Here is a 21,733-nt window from a genome sequence, read left to right as displayed (position 1 = left end):
GGGCACTGGCGTTCCCCAAGGTCATTCTATTAAAATTCCTGACCAGCAACTTGACTCTCACGCGTTAAATACATACAAGCCCCCCACGCCCCCTGCACATCTTCCTCTTCAAGGGATCTTTGTTCATTTGGTAACATCCAAGTTGAAACATCAAAGTCAACATTCCTGCAGCCGTAATATGACAGTTTGCTGTATATGAGCGCCACTGCTTCATGGTCACGACTAAAATGTTCGTGGTAAAGGAACCGTTGACTGTCCTAGCCGTGCAGAGTGGTTCCGCAATACCCCGCGGTCCATTTCTCAGTATGAGACCAAACAAAAAAAAAACATACTAACAACATCGATTGCACCACAAGTGGCACTTGTCACTCTGCGGCTGCTCTCGGCGGGAGATGGAGACGAGAGGAGGCGGTGGACCTTAACAAGGGATTTACTGTTGCTGGGGCTTCGGAACCGACCCGGGTTTATTTTCTTTCTCAGCATGGTGCAACAATGAAGTCTGATCCGCACCTTGACACTCACTCTGGATCGCCGTGCACCTCAATGGGAGACTACGTAGGCTTCAGGTAAAGAAAGAAAAAGAACGAAAGAAAACAAAGAGCACAAAAAAATGAACATTGACATTCGACATATCTATGTGCCGTAATGTAAATGCATGCTGGTGAGGTTAACAAACCGGGCTCAGTCCGATCACCTGTTGCATGGCAGTCGGTGCTGAATTCTCACAAGCTATCCCGGGAAGGCGCTGAAAATGATCTCGACGATTAACTTCCTTCAAATGTGTTTTATAGTTGTCCGTGACAATCGTAACTCGTCCAAAATAGTGAAGCAATATTCAATTAATCATTTCATAAACTGCCAACTAAACTCACTGACCGAGTTGCTTCGTAAGATCTCACAGTTTACGTTTTATAAATGCATTCCAACATGTTTTTTATTATGTTTTGTTGTGCAAATATGAACAGCAGAATATTAGAAGCAGCCCAGCATTATATAGCATTAGTCTCTTTACACTGTTTCTTCATTTAATGACGCAGCATCGGGAGCAGCTGGGGGTTCAGTATTCTAAAGCTTACTTAACTTATAGTGCTTTATTAGAACATTTTTGTCAGTACTTCCAAAGAGGAAACGTAGGTGGCACAGCAGTAAAAACGGCACGAGGCAGAGTGTTAAAAAAAACGAGACATTGCAAACTACCCCCTTTAAAAAAAAAAAAAAAAGATTCAACTTAAGAACTCTCTGCGGGTGTCCTTCAAAAGTGCCTTATTTTTATATAACGCCAGCATGGTTTGAATGTGCCGTTAAAGCCAACGCCGTGGCCTTCATTACCGCACGCATCCATTCGGTCTCGATTCGAATAAAAGGCGCGCGGCGCTGCGGTTCCTCCCAGCGTGAGTGAGTCACATCCCCGACACTTGCTTGCTTTCAACAAACAGCGACTTAACCAACGGATTTTCCAGTCCCTTGAAAAGCGACTGGGTGCTCCCTGTCGCTATGGCTAATTCCTTAGGAACCGGTGGATCCAGTTTGATCCATCCCTCGTCTTCTTTCCTTCTTCGGCTGCCCCGTCGAGTCTTCCCTTATTCCGACGTCCCCGTTTGTGCATTAGGTTGAGTCGGGTCCGCGTCGAACTTCCCCCCCCGAGTGATCATTCTATTTTTTTTTTTAAGTCATCGGGTGACCATGTCAACGTTGAGGGAAGATGTGCTCCTTAACTTTTCCATGCGCTTCTAAAACTTGCTGGCATCACGTTCCTTGCCGGGTTTCTTTAATAGCTTTATTCAATAATGCAGAGCTGCCCTGCATTATTTAAATATCACGAGAGGAAATAAGTGATTTGGACTTTTGGGGGTCTTTAAAAAGGGGGGGAGGTGGAGACGACGAACCATCCCCTCCCTCAGTTCTCGACTGAATTTGAAGTAATTTTGCTCAGGGGGAAACACTTGAAGGTAATCGTTTCAGCTCACCTTATTATTATTATTATTATTTACAGCGATGTGATGTTCATATAATTCCATGATTGCTCACAATTCATTTTCCAAGTCGTGTAGAAGTAGTTTTTCTTGGGTGTAACGAGGCCAAAGTGACGGATCGGTGAGATGAATATGAGGGCAAGAATTAGATGACGGCAATTGTCATTAAAATGCATGACATGAATAATTATTTTTTTTAATCTAAATTGATTCAACAAAGTGCGGCGCGAAACGTAATTTTAATGTGAGCGGAATGGAACGGTATGGAATGGATGAATGAGTCATGAAATTGCAGTGATTTTTAAAATTTTTTTTTTTTAAGTGTTGTACACTGATGTTATATATTGAAAATACAGACACAGATACAAATGTACTTTCATGCTTTCATCTATCACCTCCAGTGCTCCAATTCTGGGCCATTCAATTGTTGGTACGTGTTATCTATGACCTCTGCGACTGCGTGTCAGCGATTGGTGTGTCATTCAAATTGACGTGATGCGTAATCGCCACCGCATACTAACTGAGAGTAGTTACAAGAAATGGGTGCGTTTGCAAAAAGTGGATTGTAATGACAGCATTCTTGTCTTCTCCTCAGCCGCACCACCACAGCACTGGAAATGGAGGCACCCAATGGCTACGCTGCTAGTAAGTTCTTGCACTCCAGTCATTGTAAAGCAACTTCCTTCAAAGTAAACGGGTTTGAAAATGATCTTTTTTGGGGGGGTGGGGGGGGTTGTCTGACCTCACTCACCTTGACGTGCTTTTACGATTGGCCGGCTTGGCGGGAATTTGAAACTTCTGAAGTTGAACGCCTTCGTAAACTGTGAATGAGAAATCACCCCCCCCCCCCACCCATTGGACCTCATGGATGTTGATATCATTTATTCTGCCCTCCAACTGTTGCCGTCGTAATACCAACCGTGAAGGCGGTGTTTGAACATTCGTAGAAAAACGAGTTAAAACATTTTGATAATAGTGTGACTAAAAATGAAAGTATTGCTCACCCTTGATAATGTAGGTGGAGCAAACATGGATGTGAGTGACAAACTTGCCATTTACTTTGATGACACGGACTCATGGCATGCTGGAAAACACGCAGAGGCAGGATTCCAGCAGTTGTTCTTTTCATAATCCCGTCAAGTAATTGTCACAGAAGAAAGAATTTTTTTTTTTTTTTTTGACTGAGCAACCAGGACAGATAATTTTCCAAAATCACGATAAGGTCAGTTTTGAGATCACTTATCGTCATCTCACATTTTCCTCCTCGCCGTCACTGACAGATTCGGGGTGAGTTGGCATCCATCCCAAAAACACACACACACACACACAAAGAGAGTTTATGACCCGCGCTCGCTGATCTGAAGTCACACGATTGCCAATTTAGCCCCCGGAGGAAACCCACGTAGGTCCGGGGAGAACATGCAAACTCCACACAGGGCCTCCCTGAGGTGGAATCGAACCCGGTACCTCTGCACTGTGAAGCCGACGTGCTAACCACTGGACTACCGGGCCGCCTTTTATTTATTTATTTTTTTATTATTTTTTTAAATATAATTTTCAAAATATAATTTGCGGTGTACCCTGTGGTATAGTGCTTCAATTCTTCAGTAAAACGTCATGTCATAATTTACATCAGCAGAGTTTGTTGCAGGACCAGTATTGTCTGTTGCATGAACATGCGTGTGTGTGTGAGTGTGTTTGGAGTGGATGGAAGTCTGAGAGGGAGGAGGGGCGGAGGGGGCGGTTGACAGGAAAAACCACATCCCTACCACACAGGAGAATGATTGTGTCCCGCCAGACATTATGATTTCAGGCCACGTGTGACTCGAGTCTTGCTTAATTAACATCAAGCCGTGTTGACATCAATCAGCATACTTCAAGTTCGCGTGTACCTGAACAATAAAACCCTTTCTGGCCATGTCAATAAGTATCGTGACTCAACCGGGAACATTTATCAAAGAAGAGGAATGTGAAATCCCTCAAGGCACAAACAGAAACGTACCTTAATGCGTACGTTGTTGTGCCGCAGGAAATAAATGTGGTGAACGTTCTCTAGGGCCGAAATTTATAATATAAAACATGTCCAACTGGATAGATGATTGGTTAATTATATGAGCATTCTGAAGTGTGCCCAATAAAACGGCAAGACGTGGGATCGGTTTTTTCAGCGCGCACACAAAGACTGCATTTGACGATTATTATTTTAATCGATTGATCTTGTCGATTAATCTGTCCATTAATCTATGACACAAAAACATTTTGATTTAAAAGTACAACTTTATTTCTAATTAACAGTCCAGACATAAATAAATGATTTGGTCCATATTATGGTTCATAACGTCCGCCATCATCCTAATTAATTGCCTTTCATGGGGAAGGGGTGGGGGGCGACAAAAATTGGGTGTTTACTGTTGGGAAGCGGAAATTCTGATCAAGCACATAGCCATGTTGGACAATCTTGAATTAAAAAAAAGATATCCGGCCTCCCTGTGTGGAGTTTGCATGTTCTCCCCGGGCCTGAGTGGGTTTTCTCCGGGTGCTCCGGTTTCCTCCCACATTCCAAAAAATATGCATGGCAGGCTGATTGAACACTCTAAATTGTCCCTAGGTGTGAGTGTGAGCGCGGATGGTTGTTCGTCTCCTTGTGCCCTGTGATTGGCTGGCAACCGATTCAGGGTGTCCCCCGCCTACTGCCCGGAGACAGCTGGGATAGGCTCCAGCACCCCCCGCGACCCTAGTGAGGATCAAGCGGTTCGGAAAATGGATGGATGCATATCCACACCATTCATTGACTATCGAAAATAATAAGAGATAAATGTGATCGTTGATTACTCTCTATCGCTCTCCAACCATTTTTTAGTCCGCTTATCCTCACGAGGGTTGCGGGCGTGCTCGGAGCCTTTGCCAGCTGTCTTCAGGCAGTAGGCGGGGTACACCCTGAACTGGTTGCCAGCCAATCGCAGGGCACACTTTGACAAACAACCGTTTGTGCTCACAATCACACCTGGCGACAATTTAAAGCGTTCCATTAGCTTGCCGCGCATGTTTTTGGAATGTGGGAAGAAACCAGAGTACCCGGAGAAAAGCCACGCAGGCACTGAGAGAACGTTTGCCCAGGGGTGAACTCACCCTGGTCACCTGAGATTTCCTCAGAGTCGCGCAACCCGAGCCCGGACCTAAGGATTGTGTCATCCCATGTGGACAGCACCCTCCAGTTTGCCCCTTTCAGGGGAGCTGCAGCTAAAACCGACCAATGAGAGCTTTTCTAACAAAGTTGAGCTATCGAAATAAGTGAAGGTAGAGGACTTGTTTAAAAATCGGTCCGGGCATCCTGTTTGCCTGTAGCCGCCGTATTATTCAAGTAAGCCCCCCCCCCTCCCCCCCATGGAGGAGGCCGCAAGAGAATAAGGAATTGGTTTGCTCTCCCTCTGAGTGGACAGCGGGCTATCGGTAGCCTGAGCCGCCGAGAGGTTGCAATCCGATCCAGCTTTGCTGGACATTAGGATACCGTCGTGACACAAGGTGGGTTTCCTTAGTTTGCCATTCAGACACAGAAGCGCAAGAAAAATGGTCTGTGTTTTATTCAGCCCTGGTAAAGAAAAGCCTATGCGCGCAGTTGTACGGTATGTGAAGTATGCGGTGTATTGGTAGAAATTCAATGCATTTTCAGTGACCTTTACCGAAGGCATTCCTATCTCTGGTTAATTGTTTTCCTCAACTGAGACGTACAAGCCAATGTGTCCTTTTTCACACCGTGTTTGGCTCGACTCCCAATTTTTACTCTTTTCCATTGTCCCTTTCGGTGACGTTCTGGATTAGGCGTTCTTCTCGTCTGATTTGTTTCGCCCTACATGTCAACTAGTGGCAAAATGAAATGAAATTGCACAAAAGACATTTCAGTTCATAATAAAAATGCGTACCGTATCGCAGTGGGCCACAACACCGATCAACAAATTTCCATCGAATCGTTCACTTGGTGACGTCACCCGATTTTTCTAGGCTGAGTTCAAAGCGACCTAAAAGCAGAAGTCTGTTGAATGGCAAACAATGGGCAAAGGTTGCTGCGCCCCTGGAAAGAAGCCAACATGAATCATTCAGTCAGACACCCAAAAATACATCATTCCAAAACGACACTGGCAGGACGAGATCATTTTATTTCGGCTCACCATTTTGGAATTCAATGACTACTCTCACGGGAAATATTGCCCTCTACTGGAGCTGTTGGGGCACTGCACCTTCGGGCCCCCTCAAATATAGAGTGACCACTTTGAAACGGCGCCGTGACGTTTTGCTGACTTTCGTTTTGTCTTTTAGGTAATGGCCAATGCTCTCCAGGTAAGGAGAAGTCAAGAATGTCAACATCCAACGGAGAAAATGAGCCTTATGGTTGTAATTCCCCCAGTGGTGAGTGCTCGTACATACGCGCGTGTCTGTGTGTGTATATATATATATATATATATATATATATATATATAGATATATATATATATACATATAAATGTATATGTGTGTGTATATCTATCTGTCTATATCTATATATATATATATCTAAATCTATATATCTATATATATATATATATATATATACTGTATCTAAATCTCTATATATATATATCACAAATCCATTCACCGAGTGAAACGGACATTTTAACATTTTTGTCAGTTTCCAAATGCTTTTACCGCAGACGCGGCCGCTAAGTGCGCCGTGCTCTGCCCGGCTTGATAATTTGCTTCAAATGTGAAATACATTTATAGCAGAAATTGTTTCAAGTAATCCTCACTTGACCACTTGAAACATTCAACTCAGTCACACTGAGAGGAGACAGATGTAAAGATGCAAGGTCTGCTCCTTGTTGCCAGGATACGGACGGGGAAGATGAGGCTGGTTGGAAGATGTTTCTTCCTAAAGTGGAACTATAAATTGCAAAGCTTTAGAAGCTACGTGGACATTTCTGTCGCAAAATTTCTTCTTTTCCGCATTCAACGCCTCGGACCAAACTTGAAAGGGTTAAATGGAATGGCCTGAAGGGACAAGCTGAAGGATGCAGTCGGATTGGAAGTTAAACAACCCAATGTAGTCACGGCGTTAGTTTTGCTGTTATAATCCCAAAACCGGATCATCTGGACCAGTAAGTTTTATGTCCTGCCACTTTCACACACACACTCCAACCTACAAAGCCCCTTTATGCCAGTGGTGACATCTCTCAGCAGAGGCAACTCACGTTTATGAGTAGAAAGAAATGAATGACCAGGGAGGGAGGGGGGGGGGGGGGGTAATGCAAATGGAGCCAAAGGAAAAACAAAGAGTGCACGGACTTCCTGCAATGCATAATTCCAAAAAACTGTACAACTTGTAGCCGAGTGCTGTCATCAAGTCTTTTTCTTTCCAAGCTTTTTAACGCTCATCATGAAAATCGCAACTCCGTAGGGAACGCAGTCGAACTAAAATATTTCTTGACTATCCATTTTGTCATCGCATACGGCCATCTGTATGGATGGATGTGCGCATGTGCTCGTCAGTTTACACCGGATGAGATTTTCTTGATGGAAAAGGAGTAAAATCGCCTGATTTGCGCTATTTGGAACGGACTTCCAAGTCCATAATCGGGAATTTCAGAATGGAGCAATCGTGAAAGAAATGAGTCATGAAGAAAATGAGGAGATGATCACTTATAACCACCTCTGCCCCGAATTGCCAACACCTCACCCCCCCCCCCCCCCTCCCCCATTCAATTGTCCCAAATGTCTTGATGCAGGTCCACAATTAAGTTTCAGGTCGAATTAAGAGTTCACACCTCATACCTGATTGTTTAATTGATTGAGATTTGTGTGCCAGTGCCTTTGCGGTCTTGCGCAATCAGCTTGGTCCCAATTGGAAGCGTGTTAAGCTCGGCATAGCTACGTGCGGAACGTGCTATCTTCACACCCCCCCCCCCCCCGCCCCCACCCAGACGCACAATTGCGCAACGTTCTTATCACGGGGGCTCGTGTCCATTACCGGAAAAGTGCCATAAACCACGCGGCCTTCGACACTCCCTCTTTTCCCTGGAGACAGCCAGAAACCAGACCAGCCTGTTTATCTTTCACTCCTCTCTTTTTGGGCATTGTGGCAGTCCATCCTAAAGCTTCCCGACACAATTCAGTTGCCAGGTTACTGGGTATCCTGCGACCGAATCGACTCCTAATTCCGTCCTGAAATCTTAAGTTGGGCCCGGTTTTAGTTTCAAACAAAAAATGGCGGTTCTATGTTCAAATGCGCAAACTGAACCTTCCCTGTTTTTGTGTTGAAGATCTGAGCGATAAACAGATCAAGCAAGAAGACACGAGCGAAGAGGCCGACAACGCCAGTCCGGGGTGTGAGCCCCAAACTGGAGAAGAACGGACATCTGTGGGGGAATCGATGGCACGGAGCCCAAGTCACGCGCAGGAGGGCATAGCTGGACAAAATATGGCCGTGGATGCACCCAGTCGACACCCAAACGGTATTGTAGTTGGAGCCAAACAAGGCTTTTTTTTTTTAATGGGGTGTGGAGCCCTGCTTTTTTTTTTTTCCGTCTTCCAAGACAACAACTCAGACTTGAAATTATTATCAGGGAAAAATATCCTCGGAATCCTCCGCAACCTGTTCCGAATGACGCCACGACAGCCGTGGATTGTCGCAGCGTAGGATCACATTTCTCCTTTCCACCTGACTTGCTGGTCAAACGATTTTCCACAAGAACGGTGTTGTTACCGTACCGCCACAACGACAAGAAAAAAAAAAAAAGAACTTCCTGCCACTGAGCGCAAATGCCCAAAATTATGCAGACAACTGCGTCGTTTGCAATTTGGATGTATTTCAAGTGACATACATTTCTGAACCTCATACACTTCGCATCGCAGTGGTGTGCAACTGCACAACTTCAAAATAATTGCAGTATTTTGCCGCCCTTAAAGTGTCAAGTGCCCCCCTCCCACCCCCTCTTGATGTTGCCGCTCAGTCTTCGCAAATGAATGCGGCGGTGTTATGTAATATCCTCCTGACTACCAGGGGGGAAAAAAATGTCGTCCAATCACATTTATTTTGAAATTCCCCAATCTACGTGAAGTAATTGGACTACTCCAAAAGAAATGTTTGAAATTCCACCACATTTTTTTTTAAACACTAGGCTCAAATACACTTAAAACAACTCTTTAACATGTTCATAAGAGTCTTATAAATAAAATGCCAACAGCATTTCAAGACAAAATGTGTTTGATCAAAAAGTATTACTTTTCCTCTTCCCATATAAAGTGCTTGCACTGAGGGAAGCCATTTTCTGACTTTTTCTAACCCCTACAAATTTGGTATCCACTAAGTACGGTGAGGTGAATTCCTGTGTGTGCCTCCTTATTAAGGTGAGCGGCCATTCCAGTGCAACCAGTGCGGTGTCTCGTTCACTCAGAAGGGAAATCTGCTGCGGCACATTAAGTTGCACACGGGCGAAAAACCCTTCAAGTGCCCCTTCTGCAGCTACGCCTGTCGCCGCCGTGATGCGCTCACGGGTCATTTGCGCACTCATGCTGGTAAGACTCTTCCTTTGCGTCCTTTTTCCCTTTAGTCCCAGAACAACCTTTTTTTTCTTTTTTTAATTTTTTTTTTAATAAATTCAACTTTTACATGAGTTTTTTGAAAACTCCTTTGTAGGATGTTCACACCACACCGATATATACAGAACTGTTTCAAAGTCTTAGGCTAGCCCAGGGTTGGGCAATCTTTTTGGCTTGGGGGCCGCATTGACTTTTAAAATTTGACAGAAGGGCCAGGTCAGCACGAGCTATGGTACATTAAAAAAAAAAAATGCATTTGTTGACAGTCCATATCAAACATCAACAGCAACAAAAGCACGAAAGTACGGTATTAATATACTTTTTTTAAATGACAAAAGTGTTGTTGATGACCTTTTTTAGCCTGTGCATCGCTGCAGATGGGTTGTGATCAGACCAGTAGAAGTAGAGTGATACAGAGGTACTAGGTGGTCGAAAAGATTGACCCCCCCCCCAGTGTTCTGCAACTTCAAGTCAATGCGCCACCTGGTGGTGAAATGCCTTTCATTACAAGTCCAATTGAAATGAATGCAATCATTCACATCGAACCTTAATTGTGGACCAACCTTCGGCGGGCCGGATTAATAAGACCAACGGGCCGGATTCGGCCCGTGGGCCGTAGTTTGCCCACACCTGGGCTAGCCCAACCGAGCAATCGAGCAAAACCGTTTTATTTTAATACTTTAATATTAATTTATTTAATTGTGATTGTTTTCTGATCATAAATTCATAAACGTCATTCCAAAAAATAAAACAAGTTCAATTGGGGTCCCGGTATGATATTGAACAGTCGTTTTCTTTGGTATTTTTCTTTCTTTCTTTGCACAGCGAACACTGCCTCACAAGTCCTGTTTGAATTCAAACGCAATAAATATAAAATAAAATAAATAAGCATGCGATGACACAGTGACAGCGGTCGCCAAGGTTGAAGGTACTCTTTGTGTTGTCAGGTATAGATGCATTTATCTTCCTGTAAAAGCTTTGTTGCTAGGAACCAAGGACGTGCCGTTCTTCGTCTTACTTGATTCCCCCGAGGGGGCGGTGGGTTCGGTTAAAAAAGGAGCGCTGGTGGTGTCTGTCAACTGTAACCCACTTTCCCATCAGAGACGATTTGCTCTCCCCTCATTTGCATCTTCAAAAATCAAGGTCAGACAGAGTGCTGTCATTTCGACGTTCGGGACTTCACCACCGCTCCCTTTTTTTTTTTCGGCTGCTATGTGCGTTTTCAAATCTACGCTTCACGTTGCTCTTTTGGAATTTTTTTTTCTGCCGCTAGCCGTTGTACGGCGGTCATTCAATGAAAGGATATTGAGAGTCAGATACGAATCAATAAAATCATATTGTATATTGACAGACTTTGCCTGTCACCTTCGGTCCACGTTAAATGCTGTTTCTGATTTCAATCGACTTTGACTTTTGGATTGTTCACTGGGGGGGGGGAAAGTTCTGACTTATTAGTTAGTGCAGCAATCTTAGTTTTATCTGAATCGCGGTTACGTGATCGCCACTTTTGCGCAAATCTATGGCTCCAATTTAGTGGGAATAGTCTGGATATGGGGCACTGTCCTCAGGTTTTAGGTTTGTAGTGTGCGGAATTCGTTTGTAAGTCGAGTCCATTGAAGCGAGTCTCAGAAAGCAATGTGGACTATTTGCATGAATAATTGAGAGGCCATCTGAAAGGTTAATTCGAAAGGTCTTTCTAACATCTGCCCAATGTCATATGGTGGTGGGGTGCTAAATATAAAGCGGCATGTCTCTCGTGCACCCACACTTGAATAATATTGAAACTTGCTGCCCCCATTTATACAAAAAAAAACCCAAATAAAATACTCGCTACTCAAACAATCATTTTTGTCAATTCATAAAGCCCACAAGATTTCACATTGACAAAGTTCCTGCCACTTGCACTCTTAAAAGTAATCAAAGGAAGGGAATATGTTGATTCATTCATTTGCGTCATGCCCTGTCCTTGTCTAAAATGCCTACAATTACTATCTCAGTGTTTTATTTGGTTAAGACCACAAGAACAAAAGCCTAAATATGGTTTCAATGCAGCATCAACAGAACTGCTTGAATATTTTACCTGGCGGTAAAGCTCCTTTCTAATACGCATGTCGACTGATTTCACAATTCGACCGACACACCGCGTTTAAAAATAAAGTTTGCTTTGGCAAGAAAGAATGACATTTGCCGTCGACAGAGGCGCCGCTATGAGACGAGTGGGACGCACGATTTCTTTTTAGACCGCCAAGTGTTTGCATTCTTATTCGGTGCAGCCGTGAATGAATTAAAGGGTGCACCTCTTGTCTCGTGAATATTCTTTCACTTTTAGTTGGCAAACCACACAAGTGCAGCTACTGTGGGCGGAGCTACAAACAGCGCAGTTCCCTTGAGGAGCACAAAGAACGCTGCCACGGTTACCTGCAGAGCATTGGTCTGGACCCAACTGTCAACACGGGACCTTATGCAGGTAATTCATATTTTGAGGAATGTAAATATGCAACATGCTGGGGGAAATGTTGCCCATCATGTTACAGCAGCAACAGAGTGCAGCCTTTATTTTTTAAATTTTATAATTATTATTATTTTTGAGCGGCCCGGTAGTCCAGTGGTTAGCACGTCGGCTTCACAGTGCAGAGGTACCGGGTTCGATTCCAGCTCTGGCCTCCCTGTGTGGAGTTTGCATGTTCTCCCCGGGCCTGCGTGGGTTTTCTCCAGGTGCTCCGGTTTCCTCCCACATTCCGAAAATATGCGCGTCAGGCTGATTGAACACTCTAAAATTGTCCCTAGGTGTGAGTGTGAGCGTGGATGGTTGTTCGTCTCTGTGTGCCGTGTGATTGGCTGGCAACCAATTCAGGGTGTCGCCCGCCTGCAGCCCGAAGACAGCTGGGATGGGCTCCAGCACCCCCCGCGACCCTAGTGAGGATCAAGCGGCTCGGAAGATGAATGAATGAATGAATTATTTTTATTTTATTTATTTTTTATCTGAAGTAGTGCCTTGACTTGTGAGTTTAATTTGTTACTTGACTCTGCTAGCATGACAAATCACTCCTCTCTCAAAATTTCTTTCTCCATTACAATGAAGAGAAATGCCATTCATCCCTTCCGGCGTCGCACCTCCTTGACACACTAATTAGACAAATAACACTTTGCGATATTATACTTTGTCAAAACATAAAGTCATAACATCATAAAATGTCAAGAATTAAACAGTTTGCGCATCGTGAGTTCATACTTCATACTGGTGTATATGCCTTGGCAACCAAGGGACAGACAGACATACAAAATAAACTACGAAAAGTTTCACAATAAAGTGATCAGTAAGGTGCATTAGTAGTGTTTTCCACAAAGAATAAACAATATATGTCTGAGTTTTGTTCATCTACATGTGCTGCTGCACCATTTGTGTTGAAATATCACACAAGCAGCCAACCTTTTTTTCCTAAAGACATATTTTGATTCATTCATACATTAATTATACAAGTCACCATGAAGCCAGTACTAAGAATTTTTTTCTTGTTGTAATGCACATGTGCTTGGTTCTCTTCAATGAGCCGGCGCCATCTTGGGGTATTTTTTTCCCTCCAAAAACATTTCCAAAGTCTTGTCCTTGAATGTTGGGTGCTTGGGCTCCATGTATCGTTGCCAGACGCCAGTTTTGATGGCTTCACTGTCTTATTGGGAAGCCTGCTGCAACATAATACGCAGAGCAGGTTGCACGTACGAGTCAACTCACAATAAAAACAAACCTTACGGGTCCTAATGTGTGTTAAATACAGCTTTGTTTTTCTTGAAGTTTCATTCATTGATTATTTCTTCTTTTTAAATAAGCTCCACAAACACATTTGTTTTAAAAAAAAAAGTTTTTTGTGACCTCATGGGCTTACTTCTCGTTACCTTTTTTGACAAAGGCAAAGGTGGGTGAGCCTTTAATCAAAATATAACTTCTTTGCAACTCCTATAATCAACAAAATAGCTGATGTCTCCTCACTTTGCGTGACCAGGTACCAGTCTAGGGCCCAGTGTTTGTCTTATAAGTGTTAATTAAAACTACAGCAACATCAATGCTAGTTGCGTTAGCCCATCTTTAGCATTGAACATTATGCTACATTTATCATAAACCTGATCACTTTCTAAGCAATAAAATCTCTGTAATGCATTAAAACATTTCCATTGTAATTTCTGCCTCCGCGAAAGGTAATCTTGATCATTCTTTTCCCAGGTGAGGTTCCGAAAGAGCCGAGGCCCATGACGACGTTTGAGCGTCCGCTCGTGATTGAAAGACTCAACAGCAATGTTGGAAAAAGGAAGAGCACCACACCGCAGAAATTTGTGGGTGGGTATTTATCAACGCAGGCAGCTCATCAGCTGGTTTAAATGCTGCGTCTTAGCTAGCATTTGCGGGCAGATAGACACAAATCAAGACACGTTTCAGATCGTGATTTGAAAATACGATTACTGTAAACAATGAAATGCATATAATCGGGAAACGGGTTGCGTGGCAAAATATATTCAAATTACAAAATCATATTCTGTGTTGGAAACAATAATCACCAGAAAGACGAGCCAGAAGTGTTATTTGTTTTGGCAGATCTAAGATACACAGGTTGAGGAAGTAAGACCAGCCTCAGGACAGAGTGGCAAGGAAATGGGTTTTCATTTTGTGGTTAGGTACACCTGTAACGTTGCTACTTGCAGTCTTATTTACAGCTCACCGCATCCTTGCTCTGGAAGGTTTGGTTTACATTAGTAGATGGATGGGGGCTTTCCACTTTTCATACTTTCACACATTGAACATCAAGTAAAACATGTAAATGACAATCTACACGGTTGAGTTATTCTCGAAAGGAAGTGTGCTCTGACTTTTGACTTCCTTTCCTGGATTTGCGGCTCTTTAAGATGTATATATATATATATATAATATATATATATATATATCTCAGAATGTCAAATAAAACCAACACAATGCTGGAGGGGCTTAACTTGGGCTACACAGAATTTTTTAGTTTATTTTTTCAAAGTGTGGTGTGAATATTATCATCCAAATCCTTATACAGTGTAAAAAGAAGTGGGCCAAGTTTGGATCCTTTTACCGCGAGCGTCAAGAATATTATTTGTTAAAATAATGTTCAATTAGATTCATCTGGTACGGTTCTAAATATAATTCCTTTCACTGTTGGTCGATTCTTAAATGTTTCTTGAAGGCAGAATAGCCCTCACTTTCTTGAGTGGCGTTAATTGAAAAAGTTCACTGTGTAATCTAAGGAAGCTTTCATGCACCACTAATGATAACCTGATCACATAATAAGCTATCCACTGTAGTGACCGCTGTCCCTGAAAGGGTTAAAAAAAAAAAAAAAAAATATATATACTGTATATATATATATATATATATATATATATATATATATGTATATGTATATATTCATTCATTCAGCTTCCTAACCGCTTGATCCTCACTAGGGTCGCGGGGGGTGCTGGAGCCCATCCCAGCCGTCTCCGGGCAGTAGGCGGGGGACACCCTGAATCGGTTGCCAGCCAATCGCAGGGCACACATAGACGAACAACCATCCACGCTCACACTCACACCTAGGGACAATTTAGAGTGTTCAATCAGCCTGCCATGCATATTTTTGGAATGTGGGAGGAAACCGGAGCACCCGGAGAAAACCCACGCAGGCCCGGGGAGAACATGCAAACTCCACACAGGGAGGCCGGAGCTGGAATCGAACCTGGTACCTCTGCACTGTGAAGCCGACGTGCTAACCACTGGACTACCGGGCCGCCCATATGTATATACAGTATATAGATGTATATGTATATATATATGTATATGTATATACATATATATATGTATGTATATATATATATATAATATATATGTATGTGTGATCCGGCATTCTCGTATTGGACGTATACATTTTGTCACACAGTACGATGTAGCTGTGAATGCAATGGAAACCAAGACCAAAATAGCATGTCCCATTTTCTGGTTTGTTTGAGAGCGGTGAAACCAATGTGCTAAAACAAAGCCTCGTGTGCCGGTCACCATAAAACCCGTATCAGGTCATCATACTGCTCTGTTTTTAAACAGGTGAAAAGATGGTGCGCTACAGCTACCCTGAAATGGGATATGAGATGGGCCTCAAGTTCGAGAAGCAGCCTGAGCTCTTGTCGGCCCACATGATGGAGCAATCGATGGGCAACGCCCTGACATATTTGGGATCAGAAACACTTCGGCCCATTCTGCAACACGTGCCCATGGTCAACCCACTCTACCATCATGTTTTGCCTCTTGACCAGAGAGCGGAGCGTTCAGGGAATACCGACTCACTGCCACCGCAGCCCACATTACCTTCCGACTTCCCCAGCCACAGCGTCTCCAACGGGCCCGCTTCGTTGCCTCGGCACAGCCGCCCCACCCACTCGGGACACGAAGAGTCGCCGAGCAACAGCGGAGGTGACTCGCCCGAGTCGGCTCGCAGCAGCCCTCCGGAGCGGCACCTTAATCCCGGCGCCAATCTCCCGTCCGGTCTCAGGTCTCGCTCGAGCCCCGCAGTTTATTCGGGTGATCACGTGACAGATGCGTCACCCAGAACTGGCTCAGGAGCCGCGAGCGGGCTGTTGCGAGAAGCCGCAGAGAGGCCCGCAGTCCAGGAAGGGGTGCGGGTGTTTGGACGGGAAGGTCGGGAGTTGCGGGCCTTCCAGTGCGACCATTGCCAAGTGCTCTTCCTGGACCACGTCATGTACACCATCCACATGGGTTGCCATGGATATAGGGATCCGCTGGAATGTAACATCTGTGGTCATCACAGCAAAGACCGTTATGAGTTCTCCTCGCATATCGTTCGCGGTGAACATACGTTCCAGTGAAAGGACGGATACAAATGTAAAGACAACTATGAGGAAGATTTTCATTCTCTTTTTTTTTGTTTTTTTTTGTTTCCCAAACCTTGTATTTTGCTGCAGACCCGTGTAGCGCCAGTACAAGCTTTTCAGCTCCAAGCAGTGTGAATTTGAAGAGCTGAGAAACCATATGAAGGCTTCGTGGCAGTGCGCGCTGCTACAAACGAGATCAAATCGCTTACAGTGAGAGCATTTGAAAAGCGTCCTAAAACAGACCTCAAGGATTTGTAGGTTAGTCCTTCTGTTTAGGCTTCGTCACGCTCACTATTTCCAAAGTATGAAGGAGTATGCGAACCGCACTTGAAAGTAAAAAAAAAAAAGAAAAAGGTTAACGCATTGTAAGAATGAAGTTGTAATTATGAAAATAAAGTAAGTGGACAATCATCTCAATCATCAGTAGGAGCAGTTGAACGTGAGGAACTGTTCAAATGTTTGTTTTGTTTCCTGAGAAAGGACGATGGCGTCTTGAAACGCATCTTTTCTTGGGATTGTTTGATCATCAGTCAGAAGAGCTTTACCGAACAAATATTGATTGATTTTTTATTTTTTCCAGGTAACGACACGGCAGCTCGAGAGAGACACCGTGACTTATGTGTTTACATTTGTGTGGGAATTTGGACATTGACTTGTTAATATGCAATTTGAATCAAACATTTTTTTCTAGTGATATTATGACTTAAATATTAAAGCTTTTTTTTCATGTGGCGGGGGGGGCAGTAAAATCTTGTTGTTTTTTTTCCCCCCTTCCTAAGTGGCCCTATTTTCCTTCGTAACAAAGAACAAAAGTCTGTTGCAAATCGTGATTTTGGTCACCTGATGCTGCTTGTTGTCCATTTGGACTTGTTTGCCAGTGATAATATTGATTCTCATTGTGTCCTGCATTTTTGAAGCTATATTAATTCTTGTGCCATGATCACGATTAAGCTTTGCGCTTTGTTACAGTATTTATTTTAGAAGGTCAAATTTCCATTGATATGAAATGAATATGAAATTATATTTTTTATTACTGCTAAATTTGAGATATGAGACTCTCCACCTGATCTAGTTTACAAAGATCCTCGGGTAGCTTGGGGCCTTTTAAAGTGGACCAAACTTAGTTCAACATGGTTTTGTAAACTAAGAAGCGTAAAAAATTTTTGGGGGGGTGGTGCGGGGGAGGAAAATATATGTTCAGTCATATGAAAACCTATTTGCCCTTTTCACAAGTTATTGGTATTCATATTGATGTATGAATGAGATTCACAGAGCAGAAATTGGGGGTTCAATCGATCAAAGCAAATTGTCCAGGTCCTGGATGAACACAGCATCCCCAGACTATCACACTCCCATCACTATGTTTGACTGTTAATCTGATCTTTTTCTGAAATACTTTTATACCAGACGTAACAAGACACACACCTTCAAAAAAAATCTCCTTTCATCCGGTAAAATACATAGGACAATCACTCACCATTTTGCAACCCCACCCAGACTGAAAAATATAAATGATTTTATGACTCATCTGTAATTTCCTTGGTTGACAGTATTTTGTTGCAGCTTTTTAAAAAAATTTTTTTGGCTTACGTCATTTTGTCAGACATGTTCTATATAAGTCATTTCTTAAATAACAAGTCAGGGAGTAACCAGACTAGGGTATTGTCAGTAAAACTCAGATTTCCAAAATATGTGTTTAATTTATGATTCAATAAAAACGGTGATTGCTCTTGCACTAGATTTGGATAGCTTTGGGAAATACAAAGTAAGAATTTGAGAAAAGGGCAAATACTTTTTCATGGCGCCGTAAATGAAATGTGTAATCAGGGGTGGAGGCAGTGGGTCTTTATTTGAATTTTAGTGTTGAAAAGTGTGTAAGACAATCAAAACGTAATCCAAAAACAATGCCTACGCAGTTACTTTTAACAACCAAAATGATTGTGATAAACGTTTATTCGTCTTTGCTCTGAAACTGTATACAATATTGTTGGCTGCTTTAAATTCTAATTCATGTGCAGTTTTTTTTTCCTGTTCTGTGGATTTCTTAGAACAAAAATAATATCATCATCAGGGTTCATATAGGGGTTACCTCTCATTTTTTTTTATCTGCCTTTTATTGCACATTTTCAACACTTTGCCTTCTCGTATGTAATGTGTAAGTATGACAAGTGTTATGCAAATATATATATTTCAAAAAAGTAATAATAATAAAAAAATTGTCAAATTCAGAACAGTCACAACTGATGTGTTCAAATCGTAAGGCGTGGAAAGTGATTGCGATACAATTAAAATCATGTGCATGTCGAGGATTAAGTGTGAAATTGGTTGTGTAACGTCAGAGCAGAGTTGGCAAAAAATGCAATACTCTGTCATGACATTGCGGCAATTCGCTTCCATTTCTTTTGCACGTAAATCGGCAAACTGCTCATCAAACACCAAAACCAAGAAGGATTGCTTCAGGACACCCTTTACCGATTGAGCTTTTTCACATCCTTTTTTCATTGACTTCTCGGCTACCAACAATTCTATTCACACGCGTTTAGAAGCGTGTTCGCTCTCAAAAGATTAAAAAAAAAATCTTATTAAATAAATCAATGCTGTAGCTTTTCATATGAAGCTCGTTTGTTCATGTTCATATTTATGTGTGCGGAGTTTACGTTTTGGTCATCATATTTGTATATCTTTCAAACATATTATTTTTCAACTCTGTGTGAAATATTTTCTATACATGATGCCTTAAACTTTGGACGTCTGAAATTATAGATGATGTACATTAAGGCTTGAGTCATCATTTCTTTTTTAGGTGTGATGTCATTGACCTGACATGTGTGGACTTAGCCTGCTAATCATTTGAGCTCATCAATTATACTGCAAAAAAAAGGGTTATTGGCGATCAATTCTAGATGCTACAAAAGCGATAGGTCTAAAATGCAAATTCAAGTTGAAGCAAAACTGCTTTGCACTGTGAAGGAAAAAGAAAAAAAAAAGAATTTTACCTCAGAGAGGCCTCACTGCAGCCTGTGAGAAGAAATGATGTGTTATGTATCGCTGACCTTGCACTTTAGCCAACGCACTTGCAACAAGGTAACGATTTATTGCAGGCCGGCAGTGAAAACTGTTGATGAAACCAAAAGTCCACTTTTGGAAGGCTTATGCGGAAATGATCTGATGTCAGTTTCCTAAACTACCTGATACATCACCTCGTTGTGACAGCAAGTTTTGTAAGCAGACCAAAATTCTCAGAGGGGAACTCAGCAACTTAATTAACCTCACATTTTCTTTGAATGTAATATCTTGATCAAAAGGCAGCTTTCTCTCTCTCTCTCTCTCTCTCCTTTTTTTTCTTCTTCTTATTCTCTGGTGCTAAGCAACCACCACCCAACTTTAATGTGCGCAAACCGCGGCACATAAATGTGTTTACATCTCCAACCTATGAAAATATACTTTTCTGTTATCTAACCGGCACAAGTCAACTAAGAAAAAAAATGACGATGGGGGAAAGAAGTCAGCTCTGTGTGAGCTGAATTTTCTGTGCTTACCATAAATGTGCTATTTTCTGTATATACACGTACAATATGTCTACAGCTGTGTTCAAAAATAAGAGCAGTTTTATTACTACTTGGCTAGCAATTAGCGGAGTCTGACAAAGGTTTGCATATATAAAAATAGTTGTCGAGGTCATCTTGCCTGGTAATGCCCTGATAGTGGGCGTTTTGACAACACATTGATGCCAAATACGTGAGTAAGTGAGCAGCATTTTGGTTCCACACCAAAAGAAGTAATTACGTCATGCCCAGATCAATCCCCGGATCTTTATCCGAATATCGGGTCACCTCTAAAGTGGTTATACAACTGAATATTAGTTGAATAATAAATCCTTGAAAATTGGAGTTTATGATGCAAATACGACAGTTTTTTTTCTTAACACAATTTTTATTTTTCTTAATTTTCTGTAAAAGCTGTCAAAAAATGGATAAACGTTTCCTCGTTTTCAAATATAATTTTTCGTGCCTGGTGAGGCATGGAAATTAAAATTCTGCGACTAAAGGATTTGGAGCTTCTGAAACACACTGCTATTATTTTGAACTCAACTGTATATGTATGTATGTATGCTGAATATTATTTTTGGGGCATCCAACAGTAGGATTGCTTCATTGTTTTTTTTTTTTTTGTTGGAGGGAGGGGGGTTCTGATGTAATTCCATTTTAACAATGAAACGGAACTCATGCACTCAAACAGGAGCTCAGGTATTTGCAGAGCTTGTATATTTTTATGTCCCAATAAATTGGATTTGATTGATCAAATAATGCCCATAAATGGAGTTTCTTTTGTTATATCTTTATCGTTTCCGAAATATTGAATGGAGCATTTGGACAAAAATCATGTAAAATGAAGCCACGTTGCTGTGAAGCTTGTGTATGTTTTGAAGGAACGGGTTTTCTCTCATTGGAAAGTAAATCCCGGCTTTGCTGTTCAGTCAGAGCAAAGTCAAACTTTGTTACAATAAAAATTTATTCAACTACTAAACTGTGTCCTACGATATTATTCAAACTTTTTCATATGAGAAACAAAACACAATGTTTTTTTGTTGTTGTTTTTAAACGTAAAAGAGGATAAAAGTTAATGCCACTGGGTTTGACATTGCAAAATAATAACAGGAAAACCTGTCAACTAAATAAAATGTCATTATTAACTCTTTCAGGGACAGCGGTCACTACAGTGGACATCTTATGTTATCAGGTTACAAGTTATCATTATTGGTGCATGAAAGGGTTAATAAGCATAACCAGTAGAATAGCTCCAGCTTCTTGTGACTCACATATTGCAAACACAGTTAATTACCCGGAAATGATTTGAACAGATTCAATGATGCTCTGCAGTCAGATAGAAATTCTGTAGTTTTGCCGTACCGGCCTGTCGTATCATTTGGATAAACTAAAAAAAAAAATAGAATAGGGAATCAAATTTAACGCGTTTTCTAAGGGTCTTAAGATATTATATGCATTAGAGGGGAAAAAAATGAAATGTGCGGGTGTGAAATAGAATCGTTTCCAATCATTCATCCAAAATTTGGATGATTGAAATATTCCAGTCGGAAATATTTAATGATGACTTTATACGCCACCTTGGCACGACCCGCATCACATTTCAGTTATTTTGTAAATGTCACAGTGCTTCGGCCCCTTTACCACAGACGCGCACCCACACGCGCACAGCGCAAATGGAGAATACAGTTGAAGTGTGAAGGTGTGAAGTCGAAACAGACCCCCGGTGACGAATCTTTTTAAGTTTCTCGTCATCACGCTTTAAGGCTT

General features: G+C 42.1%; 1 protein-coding gene across 4 annotated transcripts; it reads left to right on the top strand.

Moving 5' to 3' along the window:
- Positions 1-414: 414 nt before the first annotated feature.
- ikzf2 (IKAROS family zinc finger 2) lies at positions 415-20,945 on the top strand. 4 transcript variants are annotated; one of them, XM_052081669.1, is made up of 8 exons: positions 415-566; positions 2,569-2,618; positions 6,288-6,377; positions 8,264-8,455; positions 9,351-9,518; positions 11,872-12,009; positions 13,762-13,875; positions 15,634-20,945. In XM_052081669.1, the coding sequence occupies exons 1-8, from the start codon at positions 493-495 to the stop codon at positions 16,410-16,412; spliced, it is 1,605 nt and encodes a 534-aa protein (XP_051937629.1). In that variant the 5' UTR covers positions 415-492; the 3' UTR covers positions 16,413-20,945. The 4 variants fall into 4 exon arrangements, with proteins under 4 accessions (XP_051937629.1, XP_051937632.1, XP_051937630.1 ...); XM_052081670.1 differs by lacking the exon at positions 415-566 and adding an exon at positions 1,659-1,949; XM_052081672.1 differs by lacking the exon at positions 8,264-8,455.
- Positions 20,946-21,733: the final 788 nt, after the last annotated feature.

This window comes from Hippocampus zosterae, chromosome 12, assembly GCF_025434085.1.
Source record: "Hippocampus zosterae strain Florida chromosome 12, ASM2543408v3, whole genome shotgun sequence".
NCBI classification, from domain to species: Eukaryota; Metazoa; Chordata; class Actinopteri; order Syngnathiformes; family Syngnathidae; genus Hippocampus; species Hippocampus zosterae.
This window is presented reverse-complemented; position numbering and strand designations above follow the sequence as displayed.

What these genes read in the sequence shown, in the direction of transcription:
- ikzf2 (XM_052081669.1), top strand. Translation starts at nt 493, where the DNA reads ATGAAGTCTGATCCGCACCTTGACACTCACTCTGGATCGCCGTGCACC. An exon ending in ACCCAATGGCTACGCTGCTA is followed by an intron (nt 2,619 to 6,287) that starts GTAAGTTCTTGC and finishes TTTGTCTTTTAG; the next exon opens with GTAATGGCCAATGCTCTCCA. An exon ending in CACACCGCAGAAATTTGTGG is followed by an intron (nt 13,876 to 15,633) that starts GTGGGTATTTAT and finishes GTTTTTAAACAG; the next exon opens with GTGAAAAGATGGTGCGCTAC.